Below are 12,291 nucleotides of genomic sequence, written 5' to 3' on the forward strand. Positions count from 1 at the left end.
TGATCCCCCCCCCCCCTGCCGCTAGCGCCGCCGCCTCCGCCGTAGCTCATAACACCTCCCGGGCTGACTGTAGGGGAATCTGCCACATCAATTGAGCTGTTGAGTTTGTTTTGGGGGCGAATGGGGTCTTTGGGAGGGGCTTGACTGAGGAGTTGCAGGGAAGCCTGGTTTAGGGTGATAACCAGTGGTGGGGGGGGGGGGGGGGGGGGGGGGATTGTGTGGAAGAGCTTCAGGGGCAGTGAATGAAGAAATAAAAAATGGTAGCCCACACGAGGCTGGTATGACTAAAACATGGGAGTGATCAACCTGTGGTTTTTGTCATTTCCCAAGCTTGAGAGTAACAAAAGTATGTTCCCATTGATAACACACATACACACAATGCACACACACGCAAAGTCTCTGTGTCTCCCTCTCACCCTTGGGTGCGCGGGTCCTCCCACTGTGTCGTGCGGGTGTTGTGGTTGACGTAGTACACTCTCCCATTGTCCTGTCTCTTCTCTGCAAAAAAGACACACACACAACAGGGACAAGGTTGACCAAACACATCACGGGGAAGGCAAAACAAGGTACATAATCCAAACTTCAAGGCACGGTGGCGACGGTACTTGAGGCACGGGCATGCCTGCAGCCGCTTCACAAAGAGTGGTTCAATAAAAACAAAAACACTAACTGTGTCAATAAACAGAGACACAGGGGCGTCCTTGTTCCAGTGAATAAGGGAGAGTGTGTGTGTGTGTGTTTGTTGGGGGGGGGGGGGGGGGGGGGGGGGGGGGGGAGGGAGAGAGGCCTGAGTGGTTAAATCTCACTACGGTGATAAGAAACAGACGGCTACGTGGTATTTCGCTGCAGCACATTTTTAAAAATACCTCAGCAGGTCCAGTATCTCCAGTTGCTATTATTTTTTTATTGAATATCCTCTTTTTGGACGGCCTATAAAAGGAATGACGGCGGTATTCCAGGCCGTATGTGTATGGTTGGGTGTGTGTTTGTGCCTATCCAGCTATAGCTTAGCCGTTTGACTTTACAGGGTACGGTAGGCCCCTCAATCTCCCTCTTGAACCCCCCCCCTATCCCCCACTCCCCTAGCTCCCCGTTCCCAGACATCTTTTCCTCATTAACGGACACGTGCGGAAGGCGCACCAACAGTAGCCCTCACATCGCTGCCCCTCCCTCCTTCACACCCCCCCCCCCTCCCCCCATCCCATAATGACCCCTCCTTTCCTGCGCTTACTTGGGCTTTTCAAAAAACAGTTACTCTGCCCAGTCCTTCATCGTCCATCATCATCATCATCAACCTCCTTGTTCTATTTTTCTCTCTCTCTGCTATTACCCCTTTCCCCCTCGTTCCTTCCCTCGCCCCATCCTCCCTCTCCCTCTCTCGCTGTAAAAAAAGGAATGAAAAGGAGCCTCAAACCGCAGTTGAACCAAAGAGACGTGCGTAAGGAGAGGGGGGGGGGTTATTGGAGCCAGGGCTATAATGGAGTTTTCTACGTCTGCGAGGCCGCAACATGTTGAGAAGGCATCATGGGTAGGGGATGGGAGCCAGCGGCCCGATGGGAGCTTGGTTTGGGTGCAAAAGGCTTTTTGTAATAAAAGCTGGTCAGATAGAACATAAAATGTGCATTAGGCTTTGGGCATTTGGGGGTTGGATAAAGTGCATTTATCATGTCAGCAGCGCGGCCTCTGTAATTTAGCGTTTTGAGTAAAACGAACAAGGAGGCAGCGCAAGTTTGCGCTTTAACAAGCAAAGTGTACACCGTGTCCACAGCCCTGACATCATAGACCTCAGCAGAGATTTTGTAGGTTTGGATCTGGGAGACAGTGCCGTTGGTGAGAGCTAGGAATCTGCCAAACCACTTGCAGCCCCGGGAACTCTGGGCTCTGCCCATGTTTGCCTAGCTCACTCGTCCATGTACGACTGCATTAAGCTTCTCGTGCACTTTCCAGCCTCGGAACCCCATGTTGGCCCATTGGGGAGAAATTGAGTCTGCCATGCGGCCGCTGCTGCGTTTGACAGATGGCTGGAGGGGCTGTGGACCATTACGTTCTCCTGCTAACTGTGACTCCAGCTAACCGGCGCTGGCTAATGAGCGAGGGCGCCGCTCTCCTTCCGCCTCAGGCCGCCCCCGCTTGGGACACCATTTGGCCGAGGCGAGGGGCAGCTCACACCACTTCCATTTTTCCCAATTAGAATCCATGCACAAGTAAAGGCAAACGGCTACAGCATTTTAAAAAGGTAGAACCTTGATTTAATATTAATAATAGGGCTGGTCTGGTTTTCAGGTTGTATGTGTCAGAAAAAAATGTGTACTTAAACCTACGTGTGTGTGTGTGTGTGTCTGGCATGTGTGTGCTTGTATATGGGTGTGTGTGTGTGTGTGTGTGTGTGTGTGTGTGTGTGTGTGTGTGTGTGTGTGTGTGTGTGTGTGTGTGTGTGTGTGAGAGAACTCACCCCATCCAGTAGGTAGTGTGCCCTGGGGGTCATTCTCCACAGGAGCCGCGGTGGACTGGGAAAGAAACACAGAGACAGGCCCGTTGCCGTTAGGACGTCGTCCGTTTCCACGCACCCATCACAGACCGTCTGTGCGGTCTGGCAGCGTTTACCCTCCTCCTGCTTCTCCCCCTCCATTAGACTGCGGCAGCGGGACGCTCTTCAAGCTGCCGGGCCAAGGTATTTCTTTCTTTTTTCCTCATGATGAGCAAGGATCGCCCGCGAAAAAAATAAATAAGTGAGAAAAAAATGCTTAAATCTCACGTGTGTAAAAAATAAGCGCATTTTTCGGTCTCGCCAGGCGTTCGGCCTCGCAAGGCCAAACCCCAGCCGCTCGAACGGGATAATGGCCGACTCATCGCCGGCGGCATGAGCACTCGGCTAGGGCTCCGGCACCCCTTAAGCACAGGGGGGGCTCGATGAGGAAGCAGACGAGAGCTGTGGCAATGCTGCTACGGCTGGGGAGGAGGACGACGGGGTTGGTGATGGTGGTGTCGGCTGTGGTGGTGCTGGTGGTGGTGGTGGTGGTGGTGGTGGTGAGATGGGCAGATGCCTCCTCTTCTGTGCAGCGGCCAGCCGAGACTGAGGAGGCTGGCCGGCAGGCTGCTCGTATGCCTTCCAAAAACTACACGCATGGTAGGAAGATATAAGAAAAAACAACCAACAACATGCTGTTCCAATGAGCTCACTGGCTGGCTCAAAGCCCCACCCCTCCCACACACACACACACACACACACACACACACACACACACACACTCACCCTAGCTCAGCCACCCCCACACCGTCAAACCCTCACCACCACCACCCTGGCACCCACCCCTTTAACCCTGCTCTGGAGGTCCTCCTCCTTCTCGCCCCCTCCCTCCCTCCCTCCCTCCCTCCCTCCCTCCACCTCTCCTTTCGGACTGGGCTGTGAAAGTAGGCAGGGAGGTGCGATGTCTATGAGAAACTGAGGCAACATTCATACTGGTTCCAGACTGGACACCCCCCTCTACCCCCGCCCCCAGCCCAGCCACACCCCGCGCCCCGCCACCACCCCGGCCTGACAAAAGGCACCTTTATTCATCCCTGAGCCGACGTGAGCCACATTTACTCTGTGCACACTCACTCTGTGCACACTCACACACGCATAGGCCGACACACATGCACACCGTCGTGTGTGTTTTGAGTGCGTGCACGGGTGTGCATGCAGCCACTCCCGTGCACAACCCGGTGGAAAACTTCCCTTGCGAGGATGGTGAATGCTCATTCAATGTGAACACACCCTTCGTTTCAGCGCGCGCGCACACACACACACGCACGCACACACACAAAAAGGGCACAAATATAATTTTATGAACTTGGGTGGAAAAGAAGCTGAAAAGAGCCTTTTGAGGACTTGAAGAGCAATGATGGTTTTCATGAACTAAAAGGACCTCAAACAACCGGCCTCTTCATAGTGCTGCGGCCAACAGCCCCATCACTATCAACTCAGATCCACCCCGTACCCCCCATAGGCCCCCCTCGCAAGAAGAGAACATATTACAGTACTGTTCCACCCTCGGCACCCGGCGACAACATTCAGAGAGGTGAGCTTGTTAGTGTGTGCTTGCGTCCAAACCGGGGCCCCTGCTGGAAAAACAACCAACAAGAACACATCTCAACGACCGCCGTTTTCCATACTCTTGGTCCCTCTCCGCTCGTACCTTTCCAAGAAACGCTGTTACACAGCACCACCGTTAAAATGGCACCCGTCACGAGTAGCCTTGCACCAGAAAAGGGATGTGTGTGTGTGTGTGTGTGTGTGTGTGTGTGTGTGTGTGTGTGTGTGTGTGTGTGTGTGTGTGTGTGTGTGTGTGTGTGTGTGTTAGATGCCAGATTCACTCCACGATGCAATTCCCCCAAACACGTTGTGACTGGGGCCTCATTCGGGTGGCTTTTATCATGGAAACTCTAAACAGGGGGACGGAGGGGGGAGCAGCCTAGGGAACACAGGGCTGGGAGGGAACGCTGGGGGGGGGGGGGGGGGGCAGCCGTAGCACGGTGGGGTTAACGTGTGGGGCTGCCGGCACCAAGCGTCGAGTGTGCGTTTGGGGGTATTTGATACGTGCACCGGAGCACCCCTCAAATCGACGGGCAATCTCGGGCCCCTGGGTGGCCCCACCCTTCTGTTTAGCTTTGGGACTAATTGTGACTAAAAAAGGTAAAAGGAGAATATAATGGTGTAAAGATGACATCATCGCACGCGGCACGGCCCTCCGGAGGCTTCCGCGCCGGCTCCCAGATGGAAGGGGAATGAGATAGGAGGAGAAAGTTGCAGGAGAGAAATCGGGGGGAGAGCGAGACGGGCGAGAGAAGGAGGTTATGAAAGAAAGCAAAATGGTGGCCAAAAGAAACGCTGGAGCAAAGCACGGCGACCAAGGATTCTGCCAAAAAGATCAGATAAAGCAGCGGCCCGTTAATAACCAGGTATTGTAATAAATAAGTAGAATACACATGCCAAATATCAAGGTATTGTATAAAATAAGTAGAATACACATGTAATACACACAGTAGTTGTAGCTAAGTAATGACCGCCCTGTGGTTTATCTGAATTGCATAGACGGCCTATCTAACCGCTGAACACATCTTGGGTCTTACTGGTACTCTGACTGTTGTAAAAGGGTTCTGTACTTGACTGTAGTTCACAAGGAGGGGAGGAGTGGACATTTCTACTCACCAAACATGATTTATGCATGATATGGCAAAGAATTGTTAAAATGTATTGAAATAGACAGTCCAAAATACACAGCTCTAACATCATTATGCCAACAAACTCTCTGAAAGTTAATGTGTACAACGACCAGGAGAAATAAAGTTGTATTAACTCTCCAAATAAAATCCATTTCAAATCCATAACACAGAATTCTAGTTTATTATTAGTTCTTCCCTCAGCAAAATTATTTATTAATATTTATTCCAATGTATCCGTTTTAATGTAGTTAACGCACACATGACAGACGTCTTTGTGTGTTCAGGTTTATCGGTATAAGCTTTTTTTCCCCACAGAGCGCAGAAAGTGTATATGTTCTGCAGTGTGGAACAGAGCGCATGTGTTTGACCGAGAGCAAACTCATGAAACCTCTCAGTGTGTGTGTGTGTGTGTGTGTGTGTGTGTGTGTGTGTGTGTGTGTGTGTGTGTGTGTGTGTGTGTGTGTGTGTGTGTGTGTGTGTGTGTGTGTGTGTGTGTGTGTGTGTGTGTGAGATGAGACCCAGGACCATTTCAGGTGGTGCTGCTGTTAAGGGCCCCTGTTTCACGAAGAATGGACAGAGGCCCCCCAGAAGGAGAAGGAGGGGGGGGGGGGGGGCACACTGTGTGCGTGTGTGGTAAAGAAATATTGATTTAGGAGCGACATATGGAGAGCGATCTACCTCTATCCACCATGTATAGAGTCAGGATATTGATAAAAGAAAAAAAATAAGAGCGGGAAATAAATAGACTTGTCAAAAGGGAGCAATACAAAGAAAAGGCGACTTTGGGTCTCAGAAGGGGGATAAGAGAGTTTATGGGGGTGAGCCGGAAAGAGCAGTTAATGATTGCGAGACTGCTTTCTCCTGGGTTACTAACGAGCAGCAATTACCAAAGGCAAGCCATTGTGTGAGTGTGCACGACGTGTATGTGCACACACACACACACACACACACACACTCTAACAACAATTTAGACTGGGACACGCTTACAATAACAGGCAGGCCTGTATTTATATCCATGAGGATTGTTCTCAAAACCCATACACACTTTCACATGCACACTTGCCTGCATGGTCACTTCACGGTAGCCTTAGCCAGCGTTTACTTTATGATAAGTTGTAGTTTATGGCTATGTGTGAGAGTATCGATATGTGTGTGTACATAAGTGTTACCAACAGCCTAAGTGGGGAACAGAACCCGCACACTGTCCCGCGCTGGGACAGAAATGTGCCACCTGACCTCCACATTACAGCTCTGTGAGCACATCTGAAGACACCCACACACGCACATGCACACGGCGAGTGCCATACAGAAGATGTGAAGGGGCTCTGGGTCCCTTCCATGACCTTGTGTCTGTGTGTAGATGTTCATAAGCTAAAGGAATGAAGGCTGTGTGTTTTCGCGCCATGTTTACTTTTGTTCGTGCACCCCCTCTTGTAAAACCGGCTAATGTGCATGTGTGGCATGCTTATCTCGTTCACACGAGGCTGGCCCCATAAATAGCCGTCCCTATCAACAGAGAAGGGGGCATTCCAGAAGACGTCACCAGGAAGGCGTGGGCCAGGCTGGGCTGCTGGCCCCCCCTCAGCCAGGGTCAGTGAGGGCAGGGGGAGAGGGCGAGTGAGAACCCCGGTCTCACATCTGAAGTCATGCATCAAAACGTGTATCATTTCCCTCGAAATACAAGCTTTAGGGACAGACATAGAGCTAGGCTTAGGCCCAATCCCATTTATACGCCTTACCCCTTCCCATTCCCCCTTCAAAACAACGGGGAGGGGGAAGGGGAAGGGGTAAGGGGTAGAAATGGGATTTGGCCTTAGGGTGGTGGGGTGGAGCAGACAGACAGACGTGACGGATATGGACGGTTGAGCGGGGAATGGGAGGCCGGAGGCTATTGTCGGGCCCGCTGTGGAGGTGGGACTTATTTTTGATCGGTTGGTTAGAGGGACCGAGTTCATGGTCTTGTTTTAAGAGGCAATCTCAAAAGGTCCCTGTTCGTTCTCCTTGGCGTTACCTAAAACGGTACGCAGCCACACACGCGCAACGAGTGTAAGAGCGAGTTTGTTGCGTCTGCCATACCCTCTCTGGTGTATCAGCCACTGCTTGGTGATGGAAAACGCGTCATTCTAGTGCGTGACCGCTTGGGATTCTAGTGCGTGGTGGGAAAGTCGCCAGAAACACCCGGTTCTGAATACGCATAATACTGCAAACACAAGGGCTGTAAACAGTGGGACATAGGCTCAATCCCTCCTCTGGCGATAGATAGTGACTTTACTGAGATTTATTTACATTGAAATCTTTGGAGATCTTTGAGATTGTCACTTTAAGGCAAGCGGAAGCTTGGACAGAGCCGGGGGGTTTCTCAAACACACAGACACACACACATGGTGGACGCAGGGAGTGGTCCACTTTTATAATAGGACCACTTTTATAATAGGAGTGCTTAAACTTGGTTGATTTTACTAATGGGCCGTGCTTGGGAACACCCAGTTAAGAACCATCCGTTGTTTTCGTGCCAAAATACTTCTACTGTCTGGGTGAAATTTGACCTTGTCTGCTCTTCCACAGAAAGGACGGCCACTGTCAGGGAGATAGAGACACAACAGGCAGCTCCTTGGACGAACTCCAATGAAAAACAATCATAAAGAGTGCCACTAAAATTCCTTTACCATGCCCTCTACAGTAGGACTTTGGCCGACACGTCCGCTACGACCCAGCTAGTGCTTGAAAGCGATTATCATACATCGATGGCTGCACAATAAGGCAGCCTCATCCTATAAAGTTCTGGATGAAGCATAGAGTGACATAATGGCTGCTGCGGTTGAGTTGCAGGTGGAAGACGTTTACAGCCCTCCGACGGGCTGCCTCCCAAGTGACCACGGCAGCAGGGGAGAAGGTAAAAGAGCGCAGTGCTTCATGGTATCCAAATGGATGTCCCAGTGGATTGAAAAGAAGAAGAAAAATGAGGGAAACTCAAAAGATTGTAGGCTGTTATTTAACATATATTATAAATACGCCAAGCCAGCCCAACGAAGACATATGACTAAAATAGCCCAGTCAATAGAAACGTTGCCTTTGGAAAAGGGTACGACAAATTCCCTTTCACCTGGTTTCTTTCACCTTACATGACTGAAAGCCATGCATTAATTCAATTGTCGCCAACGATTGACCAGGCGGAGGGGCGGGGGGAGTTGGGGCTGGGTGTGTGGAGAGCCCCTGGCCCAACTCACCTGGTAGAGGAAGCGCTGGCTGAACTGCTGCATGGCGCCCTGCAGCTGGTTCCGCTGGCTCTGCCACTGCTCATAGTTGCGCACCGACTCTGCGGTGGGCCTCTGCCATGTGGTGGTCCTCGTGTTGTGGTCCACGTAGTAGAAGCGACCCCGCTGGTCCACACGCTTCTCCCAGCTTTGCCAAGAAACCGTAGGGGGGGGGGGAGCAAGAGAGAGAAAGAGAGAGAGAGTTACTACCACAGGTCACTGTTCGGTAGAGGTGTCATGTGGACATATGTGAATGATCTTTGCAGCTTTGCTTTGTGCAATCTGGATCCTATTGAGTCAGCCTCCTCCAGCCGTACCCCAAACAGCGACACACTTATTCACTTGACTCCCAAATAAATCTCAGGTCACTTGTGTGTGTGTGTGTGTATATGTAAATATATACAGATAGATAGATATACAGATAGATAGATAGATAGATAGATAGATAGATAGATAGATAGATAGATAGATAGATAGATAGATAGATAGATAGATAGATAGATAGATAGATAGATAGATAGATAGATAGATAGATAGATAGATAGATAGATAGATAGATAGATAGATAGATAGATAGATAGATAGATAGATAGATAGATAGATAGATAGATAGATAGATAGATAGATAGATAGATAGATAGATAGATAGATAGATAGATAGATAGATAGATAGATAGATAGATAGATAGATAGATAGATAGATAGATAGATAGATAGATAGATAGATAGATAGATAGATAGATAGATAGATAGATAGATAGATAGATAGATAGATAGATAGATAGATAGATAGATAGATAGATAGATAGATAGATAGATAGATAGATAGATAGATAGATAGATAGATAGATAGATAGATAGATAGATAGATAGATAGATAGATAGATAGATAGATAGATAGATAGATAGATAGATAGATAGATAGATAGATAGATAGATAGATAGATAGATAGATAGATAGATAGATAGATAGATAGATAGATAGATAGATAGATAGATAGATAGATAGATAGATAGATAGATAGATAGATAGATAGATAGATAGATAGATAGATAGATAGATAGATAGATAGATAGATAGATAGATAGATAGATAGATAGATAGATAGATAGATAGATAGATAGATAGATAGATAGATAGATAGATAGATAGATAGATAGATAGATAGATAGATAGATAGATAGATAGATAGATAGATAGATAGATAGATAGATAGATAGATAGATAGATAGATAGATAGATAGATAGATAGATAGATAGATAGATAGATAGATAGATAGATAGATAGATAGATAGATAGATAGATAGATAGATAGATAGATAGATAGATAGATAGATAGATAGATAGATAGATAGATAGATAGATAGATAGATAGATAGATAGATAGATAGATAGATAGATAGATAGATAGATAGATAGATAGATAGATAGATAGATAGATAGATAGATAGATAGATAGATAGATAGATAGATAGATAGATAGATAGATAGATAGATAGATAGATAGATAGATAGATAGATAGATAGATAGATAGATAGATAGATAGATAGATAGATAGATAGATAGATAGATAGATAGATAGATAGATAGATAGATAGATAGATAGATAGATAGATAGATAGATAGATAGATAGATAGATAGATAGATAGATAGATAGATAGATAGATAGATAGATAGATAGATAGATAGATAGATAGATAGATAGATAGATAGATAGATAGATAGATAGATAGATAGATAGATAGATAGATAGATAGATATATATATATATATATATATATATATATATATATATATATATATATATATATATATATATATATATATATATATATATATATATATATATATGAAGTAGACAAGTTTTTCTCAGGAAGCCTTTGAAAACATGATTGCAGAGCCCGGCTTCTCCTCACAGTGACGCTCCTGTTTTCCTATCTGTGAGTCACGAGCGTCAGCATTCCGCCGAGAAAGCAGCGGAGGCTCCCGCCTGCTAGCCGAACCAATACTAAGGTCACCTAGGTGGGGCCAAGAGGCACACGCTCACACACGTCCTCTGACATCTCCATCTCTCGCTGTCTTGTGGAGAACGGAGGGGAAAGGCGGTTGGACAGGACGTAAACCTTTCAGCTTGCTTCCCCTCTCATGCTGGTTCTCCGTCAGGAGGACATTTAATCCAGTATAATGAGTGGGGTTCTGTCAGCCAAACCATTTGGACCAGAAGTTGCTTGGCTCTATTTGGTCTACTTAAGTTTCCCACTGTTTTTTTTTTGTTTTTTTGCGAATGAACCAAAGTCAAATGGACCACCTGGGAGCTTATTTCATTGGACAGTTTGGTTGATGACTGATTCTGCAGGAAATTAACTTTGGGATTTTCGGCATGGGTGTAGCTACCACATTTCGGATTAATACATGGAGTTGCTGTCTGGCAACATAGCCTCCTCACAAGACCACCAGAGAGAATGTATCCGCCAGATAGAAACCGATCCACAGAGTCTTCATGTTCAGGAAGACAGTGTCTATATGATTTGAATGAAACTGCACTCCCTACATGGTACATGCATGCGTTTGGCTCACATCTGCCGTTTCTCAATTTCGGCATGGGGTCGTGTTCGCATCCACCAACTCACCCCACCTTCGATCACTTGGAAGTAGACGGATTTACAATTACTACCGGCTCACGGCATTATTTGATCCACACCAGGGTCTGAATGACATCACTCACACCAACACAATTGAATCAAACCAAAATGACCAAACAATCCCCAGGCGATCGAACCACAGAACTCCTGCCAGGGTTCTGGTGGGAAATTGATTTGTTCAGGGACGTCAATAATACTACACACATCCCAGAGTGGTTGTACTCCAAATATTACGATGTGCGTGCGGTTCTCTATCTAGACATTACCAAAAACCTTATTTCAACGCTAGCACCATAGCTTCCAAAAATGAAGGCCAGTTTGGGAGCAGTACTGTGGGAAAAACAACACAGTTGCTTAATGTAAGGAAATTAGGCAGGCCTATGTGGGATAACAGCAGTTTCGCTTGGTCAGGGCTCACAATAAAATAGCTCCAAGTTCCAGGCCAGACAGAGAAAAAAAAGATCTATGATCCAAGTATTGGCTAGAGATTCTTTAATAAAGGCCAGCAGCTTACACGGGAGACAGAAGCGGCCTTTGAAAGGATGAGTCAGTGCCACTTTGTTTTACATTGGAAAAGGTGTCTGGAACACGATCTGAGGCCAACACAGTAACGACCCTAAGCCTCTAAAGCCAGGTACCGAGAGAGAGAGAGAGAGAGAGAGAGAGAGAGAGAGAGAGAGAGAGAGAGAGCAAAGAGAGAGAGAGCAAAGAGAGAGAGAGAGCAAAGAGAGAGACAGAGGGGGAAGGGTTCCCCATTTTGAAGAACCACCATCCAAACAAACGGTATTATTATTTTAGCTGGATATTATTTCATCTGTTATGTTAGCTGACCATTAGCGGATGACGGCTGTGGTAGGCCCTGGTCTGCGAGGCTGGGGTTCATTTTGGTTGTTGTAGGTTTCTGCCAATTCTATCGATGACTCAGACGGGAACGTCAGGGGCCTCTGATATAGTGCTAAGAGACCCTTCCAGCATGACTGGAGCCATGTCCCAACAAGGGCTGACCAGCCACGTCCCAGGATGGCTTCCATTAGTTAGAGAGGGGGGAGCATCCCTCCTAGCTAAACAGTTCCGTGTGTGTTTCTTTGTCCGTGTGTGTCTGTGTATGCGTGTGTTTGTGTGTGTGTGTGTGTGTGTGTATAGAGAGGGAGCACTTAGCTAAGCACAAGGTTGCTAATTGATCCCG

The 12,291-nt window shown here is 47.3% G+C and overlaps 1 protein-coding gene across 2 annotated transcripts in view; it reads right to left on the reverse strand.

The window, feature by feature from the left end:
• wwp2 (WW domain containing E3 ubiquitin protein ligase 2) overlaps positions 1-12,291 on the reverse strand; it is a 33,917-nt gene that overhangs the window by 7,727 nt on the left and 13,899 nt on the right. For both annotated transcript variants that reach the window (XM_060061135.1, XM_060061134.1), the window contains exons 10-12: positions 8,433-8,607; positions 2,453-2,507; positions 417-498 (exon numbers count right to left, since the gene is read on the reverse strand). In XM_060061135.1, coding sequence (XP_059917118.1) covers positions 417-498; positions 2,453-2,507; positions 8,433-8,607 — 312 coding nt within the window. The remainder of the gene's footprint in view (positions 1-416; positions 499-2,452; positions 2,508-8,432; positions 8,608-12,291) is intronic.

This window comes from Gadus macrocephalus, chromosome 9 (assembly GCF_031168955.1).
Source record: "Gadus macrocephalus chromosome 9, ASM3116895v1".
NCBI classification, from domain to species: Eukaryota; Metazoa; Chordata; class Actinopteri; order Gadiformes; family Gadidae; genus Gadus; species Gadus macrocephalus.